This window comes from Pollachius pollachius (genome assembly GCF_949987615.1).
Source record: "Pollachius pollachius genome assembly, chromosome: 13".
Taxonomy (NCBI): Eukaryota; Metazoa; Chordata; class Actinopteri; order Gadiformes; family Gadidae; genus Pollachius; species Pollachius pollachius.
In genome coordinates, this window is record NC_136946.1 from 6,939,268 (window position 1) to 6,954,725 (window position 15,458).

General features: G+C 46.6%; 2 protein-coding genes across 2 annotated transcripts; both read left to right on the forward strand.

The window, feature by feature from the left end:
- Positions 1–2,862: 2,862 nt before the first annotated feature.
- On the forward strand, positions 2,863–4,794 carry LOC307085349 (leucine-rich repeat and immunoglobulin-like domain-containing nogo receptor-interacting protein 1; the record flags this gene model as incomplete). The annotated part of the gene is made up of 1 exon (XM_079750126.1): positions 2,863–4,794. One exon carries the CDS (start codon positions 2,863–2,865, stop codon positions 4,792–4,794), a length of 1,932 nt encoding a protein of 643 aa, XP_079606252.1.
- Positions 4,795–5,912: 1,118 nt separating this feature from the next.
- Positions 5,913–10,239, forward strand: vps72a (vacuolar protein sorting 72 homolog a). Its single transcript, XM_079748999.1, has 6 exons — positions 5,913–6,238; positions 7,000–7,152; positions 7,382–7,502; positions 8,000–8,176; positions 8,551–8,695; positions 9,491–10,239. The coding sequence occupies exons 1-6, from the start codon at positions 6,122–6,124 to the stop codon at positions 9,873–9,875; spliced, it is 1,098 nt and encodes a 365-aa protein (XP_079605125.1). The 5' UTR covers positions 5,913–6,121; the 3' UTR covers positions 9,876–10,239.
- The last annotated feature ends 5,219 nt before the right edge of the window (positions 10,240–15,458 follow it).

Below are 15,458 nucleotides of genomic sequence, written 5' to 3' on the forward strand. Positions count from 1 at the left end.
ATCCACGCTACAAATCTCATCTGTCGGCAAACAAAGCTCCCTTTCCCTACGACTTCTCTGTGATAAGATTAAGTCCTTACGTCTGAAGCGTTCATGTGCTCCCTCGCACACCATAGAACGACCTGCAAGAGATCAGGACTTTGGCATACACCGCTCTATGATTGCATTGTAATACGCTACACCCCCCATACCCCCCCGAATACCATGGCCCTGTGATGAGTGAAGAGCTTCAAAGATTAAGCCTATAGTCAGTGAATTATTATACCCAGCTTGGGCTGTATGTCTGAATTCCTAATGCAACAATGTGTGCCTTGAGAACACAGTTGACCTTAACTTTTATCGTTAGGCTACGCCCACTTACTACTTCCCCTTTTTTTGTAGGTAGTCTATGACCTACTGAAAGCAACGAAAGTGAAAAAAAAATGCGGTGAAAACGATTGTGACCTCGCCCGAAATTCAGTTCCAGTTTAAGAGTCTGCACACCGCAGGATGTTGTGTGCCCACTCGTTCCGAATCTATGTTTTCTGTGCACGTACATGTTGCTGTTGTGATCGTTTTTTCCCAAATGTAGCAGGGGCGTCTCCAGGTAGTATATTACAAAATAAACCTTATGTGAATCTCTACATTTTTATATACCCGCAGTCCTAGGTGTTCCAGTGTCCCTTTTTCGACGACTCATATAGACTACCGCCACTCGCTGGTGTGAAGAGTCATTCGGTTCACTTCTCAAACAGTTCAAACGAAGACCCTAACCTGACAGGGAAGGTAGCCAATCCTAGTTTAGGATGAAGGGGTGGAACTTGGTGTGTCCAATCAGATTCAAGGGGGTGTGCACCCCCCCCCCCATCTGCTGTTACCTAAAGCTCCTCACTTGGCTGACCCCCAGGACCTGCCCCGCGCCATCCCATCCATGCATTCTGGAGCGCGTCCATCCATGAGTACATAATCCAACCCCACCATCCCAGCACGAGTGCCCCACTGCCAGTGTGTGTGTATCTAGGACCAGGTGGTGGTTGTCCAGGAAATATGGAGCTGGAAATTGAGAGAGAGAGAGAGAGAGAGAGAGAGAGAGAGAGAGAGAGAGAGAGAGAGAGAGAGAGAGAGAGAGAGAGAGAGAGAGAGAGAGAGAGAGAGTGTGAGAGAGAGAGAGAGAGAGAGAGAGAGAGAGAGAGAGAGAGAGAGAGAGAGAGACTTGAGTTATAACAACACACCACACACACAAAACAGAAATTACTTAGCTGTTGAAGATTAGGCGTTCTTTCCATTGGCCACATTGTGTGTGTTTGTCCTTGTATGTATTATTATGGGATAGGTTATTTAGGAGAGAAGAGCCAGCGTTCACAGTGATTTTTTTTCTGTTGTTAGACCATTTTGGAAGGAAGAAGAAGAACAAAACTCTAAATAAGTGTTAGCAGTAAATAACCCCTATTTTAAATGCTGAGATTGAACATGTTGCTGCTAGAACTGGAATTCTACACAATGGATGAAAGGGTGAGTTGAAAAGCCTTTCCGTTTGTTTTAATTAATGGTTCACAACTTCACTAAACTACATTATGATTTAATTTATTATTTTCTTTCTTTGATTTAAATCTTTTGATTTAGGCGGTCCATAGATGAGACTCTGCTGTTTTCAACAAAGACCAAAAACCATGTTGTTCATGCACCTGTTATTTGACTAATGTTCCTTCTATTCTATAATGCCTCAGTTACCTGGTGAGTGAAAGTGCTGTCCCCTAATGGTGAAGTCAGCAGTGGTTTTCACCAAATAACTGACAGATATAACTTTGATGTTTTTCAGAGTTTGTTTTTCACATGCCGGTCACTGGCAGTTTGGTATTTAGCTCGGTAGACATGAGTAATTCAAGCGGTCTTTCAGAAGAACATTTTAATAGATTCTCTGTACAATAAGTATTTTTGAAGATTCTTCCATGTTTGAATTTAGTTGAGAAACTTGACGTTTTAATAACATCACCAAAGTACCTTGACTTTGTTTGTGGAGTGACTCTCATGTATTGATCCTTGGAGTTAACTCCATAAATGACAGAAGGCTTACTGGATTAAGCAATTATTACCACCCTTTAAAAGGACAGGTTCACGTCTCAGAGATAATGATGGATTAACTAACAGTATGTCATAGAGCACAATTTATCCTCAGTGGAAGGAAAAACAACATCTGGTAGTTTATTATCTGTATCAAGGATCCTTATCAAGGATTAAAGTGCAGCTGCCCTTAGTTCCAATATGCCTGAGACTAAATTAGCTGTGGCTGCGTGCTCATATCTCGTGAATGTCCACAGACTTTAATTTAATTTAATTAAACAGTCAACCCAAAGCTCTGCAGATGGCAAATGTCTTCTCAGTTCTGAGACAGTTTGAGAGTAGCTGCTGCTTTGTGAATCGATGAGATAGTCATTTTATATTCATGCTTATAATCCGTCAAAACATTGACATCCTATATCGATTTTGGCTGCTCCCGACAGAAAGGTATTATCTTTTATTGCACAATGATTCCCATTTTGATTAAATGTCTAAGGTCAGTCATGGTTATAACTGCACATAATTTACTCTTCATTCCAGTATAAAGCAGTAACCAGACCTTTTCAAATGTTGACTTTTCTGCTTTATTTTGTCCTTCTATTAGGAAGACTTGCCTTCATCCAAAGGTTTTTGGTAATGAGAATCTACTGGCGTTTGTCCAAGAGGTAAGCATACCATGACCTTCCACAGGCAAATGCTACATTTTTTATCAATGGTAGACATGCATACAATTTTCATATAATGCTGACATAACCTGATTGGGTGATTGGGTAGTTTAACAGAACGATTCCAGCTGGAGTAGGGTCCTTTCAGAGACCTTGCCAAATGTTGGCCTCTGTGATGTTGTGTTTGTGTTGTGTTGCAGTTGCATTAATACACAGTTTCATGCACGTCATTTGTGACACATATAGTTGGACATTTTCTGTTGCCAATCTTCTTTGTCTTGCTATAAAGGCAAGCCGCCAAATGTTTAAGACGCCTCGAGTGCAGTGGCGGCTAGGCTTGGTGGCTCTCTACCTGTTGGTGTTCGGGGTGGTGTACACCAAAGACACATCCTGGACGTGTCCCCAACCCTGCCAATGCAACAGCAGAACCCTGGAGGCCAACTGCTCCGACTGCCAGCTCGGGGTGGTTCCAGACGGGTTCCCGCAGGACTGTCGACTTCTGAACCTCACTCACAACGACCTCAAGACCCTGGTGAGCCAGCAGTTCAAGACGTTGACGCAGCTAGTGGAGTTGGACATAAGCGACAACCCTCTAGTGATGATTGACGCTGAAGCCTTCCTGGGACTCCGCAGCCTGCTCACGCTTCGCCTCGCCCGCAACCGTCTCAGGGTTATTCCTGCAGGGGCATTCAAAGGCCTGCCACAACTGAAGCTGCTGGACATACGGGACAATCTGATACTCGTATTGCTGGACTTCACCTTCCAAGACTTGCCGTCTCTGCTGCGCATCGACACAGGCCGAAGTGATCTGGTCTTCGTTTCGCCACATGCCTTTGCAGGCTTGGCCAATCTGCGAGAGTTGAACGTAGACAGATGCAATCTGACTGCGGTGCCAACCGAGGGACTCAGACCGCTGAACGGGCTTGGGACCCTCAGCTTTCACCGGCTTGGCCTCACCACGCTGACCAACTATTCTTTCCGATGGTTGGGGAACCTCAAGAAGCTTGTTATCTCCCATTGGTCCGTTCTGGAGACCTTGGAGGGAAACAGCCTCTTTGGCCTGAATCTCACCTTCCTGACTGTAAGCCACTGCAACCTCAGTGTCGTCCCCTACGCCTCGTTGCACCATCTCGTATACCTTGTGCACCTTGACTTGTCCTTTAACCCCATCCGGTACGTGCGTGGGAACTCGCTCAGAGACCTGCTGCGCCTCCAAGAGTTCCACCTGGTGGGCGGCCAACTGCTCCGCATCGACCCCAGAGCCTTCCACGGCCTGGCCCGGTTCAAGGTGCTCAACGTTTCGGGAAACCTCCTGAAAACGCTCGAGGAGGGGGTCTTCGGTTCGGCCAGCAGCCTGGGCGTGCTGAGACTCGACGACAACCCCCTGGCCTGCGACTGTCGGCTGCTATGGGTGCTGCGGAGGCGGGTCCATCTCGTCTTCGACAGGCAGCCGCCGGTGTGCACCACCGAGGTCCGGTTCCAGGGCTGGAGCTTTATGGACTTTGCCGAGGTCGATCTCCCGGGTCCATTTACCTGTCGCCGCTCTCGAATAGTGAACCGCAAACCTCAACACGTGCAGACAGCCGAGGGATACACGGTTCATTTGCACTGCCACGCAGAGGGCGACCCGACGCCGTCGGTCAGCTGGCTGAACCCGCAGCGTGTTCAGCTGTCGGCCTTCGGGAGGCTGCAGGTCCTCGCTAACGGCTCTCTGGAGGTCCGCTACGCACAGGCGCGGGATAGCGGTGTTTACGTCTGCCTGGCGTCTAATGCCGGGGGGAACGACAGCATTCGCGTGAGCCTCGCAGTGCGAGGCTTCTCTCGTTCGTCCCGAAACTCCTTGCTTTTCAACGAAACCCAGTCATTTCCATTTGAGGTAAAAACACTGGCGGTGGCGATCACCATCGGGGTTCTTTCGTTCTTTAGTTCGGTTACCATTTGTTTTATTTTCATGTTTCTCTGGAGTAAAGGAAAGGGACAATACAAGCACACAGCCACGATTGAATATGTGCCGAGAAGTGCAGCATCAAATAACAACAACGGAGGGAAAGGCCATGGGGAGTCCAGCAGGTTCACAATGAAGCTGATATAGGTGATTCATTGTATCACACGCTTCTGCTGACTGTACACACATCACGTGGATGGTTGTGTCTTTATATATGGCTAAACTAATTTAAAATGGAAGGAAAAGCGGGTAATGATCGAACATGTTATCATCTCATGGGGCGCAAGTTAAGCTAGCCCCAAGTTTTTGAAAAACAGCTGCAGTTATTACAGTTGGATGTGCGATCACATATAACGTTTTGTAGCATACTACATATAGGCCGAGCTGCTGAATAGGTGAATGCATGCCCCCTCCTGTTGGTCATTAGCATTGAATACTAATACTTAAATACTAATAATAATATTTTAACATTAGATATATTTTGAAATGATGAATACTGTTGATTACTATTTTTTAAGAATTGCCACAAGCTGGAATGCACTTTAGGAAGCTCATGTAAAAATAAATTAAAAATAAATAAATAAATAAATAACCTGTAAGCTAAATCACAGCATGCTACCTCAATTCCCAATTTCACATTCGGAGAATGGAAGATGACGTGGGTCCGAAATGAATGAATAAATAAATAAATGTAAAGTGTCTGTGGATTCTTGATTCTGGTGTCATGATTGAATATAACCTCAGAATTATCTTACACAATGCCTTGGATGCTGAAATAAATTATTATTCTCAATGAGTCACAAAGATACTCAATGTTGCTGTCCGTAATGAATAAAAACATTTAGCTTTATGTTACATTTAGTCAATCACACACAGTTTTTGATTGTTGAATTCAATCAATTGATGTTGTAGGCTATTGCGTGTGGCATGAGCTGCATATTATTTATTCATAACAAATCTTAACAAAAAAATGTAATTGTATCTATATGATATAAAAAAATATAAGATAAATACGGACGGTAGTACAGCTAGTAAGTAATTAAGAAAAATAAGAACAAAATAATAATAAAAGAATAAAGAAGAAAACCATAAAATAATGTACATCAACTGTATCAATGTATGCAATAAGCATGTAGATGACATAGCTGAGAAGAAACATTCATAAACAGTGCGCACGTTTATCATCGCGTCATGAAATGAAGGAGGGCGTATCTTCAGTCGAACGTCACGTGAGCCAACCCGGAAATACTCTACTACTACAACAGGAACGCTACGAGCTATGAGTAGCGTTAGCTAACGCTGGCTTATCACCTAAATCACATGGTTTGATTGTTTTTAGAGATTCAAAGTGCGTCGGAAAACGAGCGACACTTGTTCCCGTGCAACAGCAAAACGATAGTCTCTGTGAATCTTTAAAAAGTGTCTCTAGTAGACGTTATTCTCCTCTTGTTGGCTAGTGTTAGCCACCACAACAATGAGTCTGGCGGTAGCCCGAGAACCCCGCAACACTGCGGGGAATCGCATGTCAAAACTCCTCGATGCTGAAGAGGAGGACGACTTCTACAAGACTACTTATGGCGGGTTCAATGACGTGAGTAAAATTAGTAAAGCTGGCACATTAAATTATTTACTGTAGCAAGTTTGCGATCTGTTATGAGCAAAACGGTTTATGGCATTGTATACTGCTCATCTCTCTGGATCTCTTTTTGTCACCTAAAAGTTAAAACCTATATGTCATAACTTGCTACTTATTGACGAGCACACCATTTAGGTCTTCCCTTCCAGCTATCACTGTACACACAGGAGGCGTTTTAAGGCTTTTAAACTCTCAAATAGACGCATATCTATAGTCAGCTTGGGTCATCCTGTTTGTTTCTGCACGCCGTTGGTTCGACATAAATCGACGTTTGTCATGTATGAGTATCTTTCGGTTAATAAGTCTGAAGCGTTCAATCACTTTGGAAATGTTGACTGCGCCACAGGCTTCTGACAGCAAGTGGCTCACACAAAACAAACGACGATTTTTGTGAAACCAAAGGCATGCCGATATAAAAAGGATACCCCAAGAGGTCAACAGAGGTGCCATCTACGAGAATTCATCACCACTGAATACAATCCGATTACTTATATTTTGACGAATAGGGCACTTGGGGTGGAATATAATTGGGAGGGAATTGCGACTACACCAACCAAATGATATTGCGAATGTCCTCTTAGACTAGAACTTCAATATCCTCCCCCTCTCAGGATATACTGTGGAGGGACGGAGTTTGTCCTATACTCTCATTCAGCCGTGACGATATTATAGGAAGGCCGTTCAGTGAAAGTCCTGTTGACCCCTCTGCCCCCCAGGAATCGGGGGATGACGAGTACCACGGCGAGCACTCGGACACGGAGGACGAGGTGGACAGTGACTTCGACATCGACGAGGGAGACGAGCCCGACAGCGACCAGGAGGATGCCGCGCCGCGCAAGAAGATGCGAGTCGTCACTAAAGCCTATAAGGTAAGACCCTCGTTGGAGGATTTGCCGGGCTTCAGAATTTGTAGAGGTCTTGTGGTCTGTCGACATGCCTCTTTCTGGATTACACACATTTTAATAACCTTTTTTTATTGTTTCAATCACTGTTGACAAGGGATAATCTTATGGTATTTTGTTGTGATGAGTCGCTCCACTACTTAAAGAAGGAAATCTTGTGATAGTTCCCCTTTTTTCTCCTTGTGGCCGATTCCAGGAACCCATTAAGGTTGCGAAGCCCAAGCCCAAGAAACCGGCAGAGGAACAGAAGAAGACAGAGAAAACCAAAGTAGAACTGAAGAGGAAGATACCAGTGGAGTTCGAAGACTTTGCGGAGAGTAAGACATAATGCCATCCCATAATATGACCTGTCTTGACACTGTAGGAGTGCCTGGTATTATTTAATCTATAAGCGCTCATACAGTTCTGTGATGTAGAGATGCTCGTTGCTAAAAGGAAAGGAGAATGTAATGTTTTTCTACTACCTGTTTTTCTTCTAACACGATCAACTATTGATCGTGTTCAATAACTATACAACATAATAATTTTGGGAAAGTAGTAGTAGTGCTTACCAGGGCTACACATCAGAACCAAATCCGCCCTTCCCCATTGCTCACAAAACAAATTGCTCCCCTTCTCCCTCAAAGGTTCAAGATTCAACGGGTTTTATTGGTCACATGCTCATGCAGGATGTGCAGTGAAATGTTTGTGTGACATACTCGTATTTCTGTGCTTAAAATAGAAATAAAATAGATATAAAATTAAAACCGGCTAAATAGGGAGATGTACAAATAGTATACCCCCGTGTTCACCCGTCGCTCTGCTCCTCCCCCAGCCCGTAAGTCCGTGCGCCAGTCCACCAGCGAGCACACGCGCAAGACCAACCTGCGGCTGCAGGAGCGCCAGGACGCCCCTCGGCGGCGGAGGGGGGCTCACCGAGACCGCCCTCTGACCCAGGACGAGCTGCTGGCCGAGGCCAAGATCACGGCGGAGGTCAACATCCGCTCGCTAGGTGAGGAAGAACTGGAGGCGCCCACTGCCAGAGTGGGAATAGGAGTACGGCTGAAAGGAGGTCGACTTTATTCCATCGCAGAAGAATGGAAATGTACCCTTTCTAAGGCAAAGCGAGACACTTTGTTTGAACAAGACCTGATGTATACATCACGCTTTTTGATTTTAGCAATAAGATTGTAGTCTAGCAATGCAAATTTGGTTTTGTGGTTTTGAGGAGCCGAAAGACATCTTTCTGTCTCTGTGTCTCTGTCTCTGTGTGTGTGTGATCATGACGAAACCAAATTTGCATCGCTAGACTTCAATCCTATTGCTGAAATCAAATCCGTTTTACACACTGAATCAAACACACTGTCTTCCCCCCCCCCCCCGAAGAGAACTACGAACGGCTGGAGGCGGACAAGAAGAAGCACGTGCACAAGAAGCGGCGCTTTGACGGCCCCACCGTCCGCTACCACTCGGTGCTCATGCCCCTGGTGTCCCACTCGGTCCTGAAGGAGGAGAACGTGGACGTGGAAGGGTAAGGCACACCGCTCACCTAGGGCTGTGCGATTGTTTGAATTAGAACCCTGTATTTATTTTATTCATTAAATCACTTGTGCATTATTTTCTATTTGAACATTTTCTGTAGTATTTTTTTTTTTAAGGGGAAATTTCAAAGTTCTCATTTGCAAAGTGTTTTTTTTGGAGGGAAATGCAGAAAAAATGCATCATGTTTTCAAACTCAAAAATAATCGTTGGTTTCAATATTGACCAAAATAATTGTGATTATGATTTTTTTCGTAATCGAGCCTGCCCTCCATTCACCACCAGGGAGAGGCGGGACTCTTTTGGTATCGCACCATTCGATTTAGATTCTCGGGGGTCACGATTTGATTCACAAACGGATTCTCGATTCAGTGCATAGGGGAGCTTATTTCATGTTCTCCTGCAGTCTGCTGTACACAGAAAGGCAATACTAAATCACTTTGGATAAAAGTCCAACCTTTTGGTCACAATTGATCCTTTAGGTTGGTTTACAAACACTATAAAATGGTGCGTTGCCACTCATTGGCCCTCCATGTATTTGTTTAACTGGTCTATTAAATGTTTTAATTGTAGTCCCCTCAAAGTGGCTGTGCGTCCGATTACACTGCTGGACGTCTAACCCAGAGCACGTCCTTGTCGAGGGTCTCCAGCCTCAACCCTCCTTACACCACCAACATGAGCGGCGGGGACAAGCCCCCCCGCTATTCTCCCAGCCCGCCTCTGACACGTGGGACACCCCAACCACAAAACACCACTAACCCCCCTTCTCATCCCTCCCTCCCCCCAGCCTGGACCAGGACGTCCCTGCGACCACCTCGGCCACGCCCACCCCCCCGGGGGGCCTGTGCTCGCGGACGTACATCACCTTCAGCGACGATGACGCGCTGGAGACGGCCTTCCCCGCCGCGGCGCAGGCCTCGGCGCCGCCGCCCGTCCAGGAGGTGTGCCCCGTGACGCACAAGGCGGCGCTGTACCGCGACCCCGTCACCGACATCCCCTACGCCAACGCCCGCGCCTTCCGCATCATCCGCGAGGCCTACCGCAAGTACGTGGCGGCGCACGGCTTCCCCAACCCCGGGGCCGTCGGCGCGACGACGGGGCTGGAGCCCTCGGCCGCTGCCAAGGGCGTACGGCAGAAGATGGCAGTCAAGCAGGGCACCGTGGCGACATAGGCGCTGTCGCCGTGGCGACAGAGGCGAGGTCGTCGCGGTGAGCTAGGCGTGGTCGGACACCTAGGTCCGACCACGGTGGTATTTTCGTGTTCCTTTTGTTTTTGTTTTGTGTGTTTTTATACCTGGGGTGGGGGGGGGAAACAAGACTTTAAATGGACAGACTTTATTGCAGGGGCAGAAGGGTAAGGCGTTGTCCTTAGTGGCGTTTCGTGACTTTCTTCCATTAATTACTTAAATGTGGAAATGGAAAGGGGTGAGTGGAGTCCCGGTGATGAGCATCCTGTTTCAACGTCCAATCGTGGAACTAATGCTTCCATTGACTTTCAAATGTTATGAATAAAACAAACGTAATATTGAGGTCAAAGGTGCATGTTCTTTATCCCGCTATTGCTCATGGAATAATACTTTTGTTAGAAGAAAGCAATCTGAAATAAATGATATTTCAATTAGCAGAATCCATTTTAATTATGGCCCATTTTCACAACAACCACAAAACAAGTCTGACAGAATCCTTCTCAGTCATTGTCAATAATAACATTCTTTTAACAGTTCTTAGGAAAAGGAGGTATACAATAATATAAACACTTAACACTCAAAGGATGGTTTGTTAGAGGTTCTGAATATTTCTCTCTCTCTCTCCTCGTTGAGCTTGGCTGTCTTTTACAGCTTGTTCCTCATTCATCAAAGGAATAAAATAACAAAACACCAAACGTATACATCAACACGCCGTGATGAAGGCCAGGGATTTATTACCCTGCCGTTGTGTTTGCGAAGACAGAATGCTGCTGAATAAACGCTGGTGTTTCTGAAGTTGCTGATGTATGTGCTTGCGCATCATAAGGCCAAGGGTGACGCAAAAAACAACCGAAAAAGACCTGCAGAGAACCGCCGGAGCTAAGCAGATTTCAGACGGATCGTTCATTAGTCAAAATCACAGCTAAGCTTGTCATTGGCATTTACGCTTTTCATAATTATCTAAGCACCCTTGTTTTTTTTTATGTATCCAAATGCCTTTTAGTGCTCTGAAGGATCTTTTTGCATTCCTTCTCCAAACAATTTGTGATGTGAGACTTCCCGAGGCCCGGACGTAATATTTGAAATGAGTTATTGAGTGTTTTGTTCGAGTTTTGTAAATGCCTTTTCATTTAACCTATTTCGCTGTGCATCGACTTATTTTTAAACTCCTGCGGAGCTTCTTGAAGACGGATCTCGTTCCTTCTCAAGGCTTCCTCCTTTTCTCCCCCGCAGAGAAGGCGTTGTTTGGCCGTGCCTCAGATTTAACTGTAGGCTATGCTCCATATTTTTTTTACCCGGTGATTGGGAAAAAGGTGGAACTACGGACAGTACCTTGGGGCTTCATTTAACTTCCATTGTTAAATATTCCACCTTCACAAATGATGTAATTGAAACCATTTTATTATAGTACACACACACACACACACACACACACACACACACACACACACACACACACACACACACACACACACACACACAGCAGTACTATGTATGCGTTTAATGCCACAGCTTTCAGACCAGGAAGGGAAGTGTGTGTGATTGTATCCTCACTTGTTCTAGTATGGTAGTTGCCATGGCGATGCGTGTAGGTGGTGTAGTCCGTGCTGTACTCTGCGCTGTACAACCCCCCCCCCCCCTCATCTCCCTCTCCCTCGCGCTCTCCCTCTCTTGCCTATTTTCTGACCATGTACTCCATCATACATCGCTCTACATAGTTATTGCGGATCTTTTTTAATGACATCGTGTGATCGTTGACTGCATTGTTTTGCACCAGTCTCTGCGATGTCTGTCGTTTCATGGCTTAATCTCCCCCTGTTATTAGTCCCTCTGTTATTTCATCAGTTTCCATGGCGATGGGCTTGTGAGTGAGTGAACGGGCGAATGAGTGAGATTGATGGAGAAGGCAGAACATCTGGTATAGTCTCTTGTTTTATTGTGTGGTCTGCAGTAGGCCTACCGAATCCCATGTTGTTTTTTCTCCAAATGTGAGAATCTCATGCTGTGATTTGATGGGCCTCTGCAGCAGAAATTTAACTTGTGCATAAAAACAATACACAGGCCTAACCTGCATTGGATTGCACAAAAAATACTTTGAATCTAGAAAGGATAAGGTTTTTGAGTCAGAATTTTGTTGATTTGCTGAATTTCAGGGATTTCACATTTGTAACATTAAAGCACAGGATTTATATACAGCCCTGGCGGCCGGCTTTTGGAAACAAATGAATGAAATTGCCTTTTCAAAACTAATCAGAACTCGATTACCATCACCATATAGCTCTTTTTTTTCCCCACCCTGCAAGGTTTTTTTCCTTGTCTCTCGACAAACTGATAAGAAGTGCACGGTGCCGTGGTACGGAGGCGTTGGTTTCCGTTTAACGCTCATCTCCGCCCTTGAGGGAGCGACTTCGAGCTCTGCCGAGCGTCTTGTTCGCAGATCCATGCACAACCACAGATAGCCCCCCAAAAACGAGCTGCGATGGCCACGAGAGGAACGCGCGGGTAAACAGACCTCGGCGACCGTCTCCGGTGATTTTACGCGATGAATTTGGACGTTAGAGACTGCGTCCCCTCTCCTCCTCCTCCTCCGCGCGGCGGGATGAACTGCGGACGCATGCCAGGAGTCGCCGCCTCGGCGCCAATCAAGGGGCGAGTAGAACACGCTCGAACCGCCGCCACCGACCGCTGGTGACGCCACTCCGGAGGTTCGGGCTGCTATATATGCGCGCTTTAATACCCAGCGTGGCATGGTTCTGCTGGTGGACGCGGCTCTCTGCTGGCGGATCGTAGGGTCGATGCGCACGGATCGTATGGAAACCCACCTCGCCGTACACAGCGGGCACATCCAGGGTATTTATCCACTCTCGGTATAGCACTAATCTAAACGCCATTGCGTCGATTTGTCACGATGTGCGGTGGAAACCTACACCAGGACCAGCGTAGCAGGTTATATCTGTCAGATCAAACTGTTCTTCTTGTCAGATGAAACCCAAAACCCAATTGTCTGCCCACCACTTGAGACTCCGAGGTAACACACGACACCTGGTGACGCGGAGTCTCACTCTGCCTTGCGTTAAATTAAACGATTGAACATGAAAAGCACCGCTCTCCGTCTAAAAGATACGATCTGTTCAACGTTTTCCCCGCGTAATTGCACCGAGATCCCGCCGGATTGTGTGTGTGTCGGCAGAGAGTTGATGCGGGAGGTGCAGGCGGAGGAGAGACACGGGAGAGTTGCTACCATAGCTACGAGGCATGATCACTCTTCCTCAGTTATGGACTCGAGCGTTATGTGAGCAGCACCATTGGAAGTCTGTTAAGCTATGGACTAAGACTGGCGTGGACACTTTGCTTAAGGGATGATGCGGAGGTATAGCCGCACATGGAACCGATCAGTCCCCGTGAAATCCTAGGATACAGGTCTGTCACTCAGAGACCGGGACGCTGCATCCGCTCCGTTGAAACCCTTCTCTCAGGTAAACCGATTTGATCCTACTTATCGAGCCTGGGAAATCGGAAACACCGCAACCCTCATCCCGTTCCCCGTCCCCAAGTACGGCTGACGTCTATCGCCCTGCCTAACCGAGTCCCGATGTAGGCCGACTCAAGTTGTTCCCCGAAGTGACCATCTGGAAGTCCTGTACTTTTGGGTGAGTGACATTTTGCTCATCTTCCCGCCATTGATGATCGCGTCTAATGTATCATCCTGCTATCCTACAATGCATCAGAAAAGCTATCAGCGATAGCTCATATACAGGATGTGTGATGTATGGTGCATAGTGGTATATTGTGTTGATTGTGTGTGAGATGTAGCAGGATATGTGTGGGTTTATTCATGGGATGATTTCTTCTGTACTGTAGAAAGACAAATGCCATACATCTGTGCATCCATCAATTATTGCTGTCCAGGATCCATGGGAGGTGTGAGGGTGTGTTGGTGTGTGTGTTGGGGTGGGGGTGGGTGTGTGTGTGGTGGGGGGCATTCCCAGTAGCACAAGGGGCATAAGGCATAAGGAAGGGGGACCCCCTGAATATTTAATCATTCCATCACAGGAGTATCTCTCTCCGCGAACGCACACATACACAACTAGAGACACACACACACACACACACACACCTACAACTAGCGACACACACACACACCTACAGACACACACACACACACCTAGAGACACGTGTACACCTAGAACCCCCCCCCCCCCCCCCACACACACACACACACCTAGAGAGAGGCACACATAGAGAGACAGAAAGACAGACACACACCCACACAGAAAGACACAGTGTCAAACAGGATCCTGTGTGTGTGTGTGTGTGTGTGTGTGTATGTATGTGGTTGCCCCTTGTGGTCTCACAAGGGGCAGGGGGACCCCCTTAGTAATTAAACATTCCATCACAGTAGGCTCTCTACACACACACACACACACACACACACACACACACACACACACACACAGAAAGACACACAGAAAGACACGCACACACACACGCACAGAAAGACAAACATCGAGAGACACCCAGTGCTCACTCGCAGAAGCAATATCTTTCCTACTTCTCATTTGGCTGCCCCAGTGGGAGCGGCAGCGGGAGATATTTGGACACATTGAGGGGCAGGTTCTATAAGCTGGCAGGCATCTTTTCTACCACAACACAACTGCTCGCTCCTCAGATACAGGCTGGCAGAGGTTGACAAAGTAATAATAACAAAAACCACGCCAACGTCGTTAAAGTGCGTCTGTTGTCACTGTTCTAACCATCCCCTGTCCTGATGTCACTTCAGTACACATGCACAGTCCTGCTCACTGCACTACACATCCACAGTCCTGCTCAGTGCACTACACTTCCCTGGTCCTGTTTCACTGCACTAGGCATCCGACGTCCTATCTGTAGACCATGTGACGTCACACTCGCACTGTGACATCACCGCTGCAACTAGCAGTAGGAGTTTGATACGAGAGTCTTCATCGCTGCCGCCCGCACTGCCATGTGTATCAGATATTGGTTTATACCCATGGGGAAAACACCTACATTGAATTGTTTATCGATAGTTTGTATTACAATTTGTAAGTAATTAATTTAGATTCACTACGATTCATGCCCAAATTAAAATCTGTATAAAAGTTGATTGGGGGCCTGTAAATGTATGCACATTGCAAGACGCTTTGATTGAACGTACCAATCAAATAGCATGCATTGTATAATTATAATTATAAAAGCGTGGTCAAGGTAAACGATTGCCTCCAAGGCACACGTTTTTTAATTTAAAGTCGGAATTCAAGGTAAAACCAATCTCACTTTTTAAAGTCGCTATGCTGGAAAAGCGGTCAGAAGCCGTGGCAGCCGGTGCGCTGAGCCCAGTGTGGCTGAGATGACGCCTCTGCCTTTACTTGTGTCCTGGTGTTCTTCTCCAGCCTAATATCAACCTCTCCATACGGTCTTGTGGGAGGCAATTATTTGTTTAGACGCTGCAGTTTCTAGTTTCTGCAGCGGACACAGACCACCACCGCGTCGCTCCATCACGGACACGTTGCTGTCCCGCACGTAGGAGCTCCCGTCTCTCCTGACAAC

Excerpts from the sequence above, each read along its gene's own strand:
- vps72a (XM_079748999.1), top strand. The coding sequence starts at position 6,122 with ATGAGTCTGGCGGTAGCCCGAGAACCCCGCAACACTGCGGGGAATCGC. Across the intron at positions 7,153-7,381 it reads TCGTCACTAAAGCCTATAAG|GAACCCATTAAGGTTGCGAA; the intron begins GTAAGACCCTCG and ends GGCCGATTCCAG. Across the intron at positions 7,503-7,999 it reads GTTCGAAGACTTTGCGGAGA|CCCGTAAGTCCGTGCGCCAG; the intron begins GTAAGACATAAT and ends CTCCTCCCCCAG.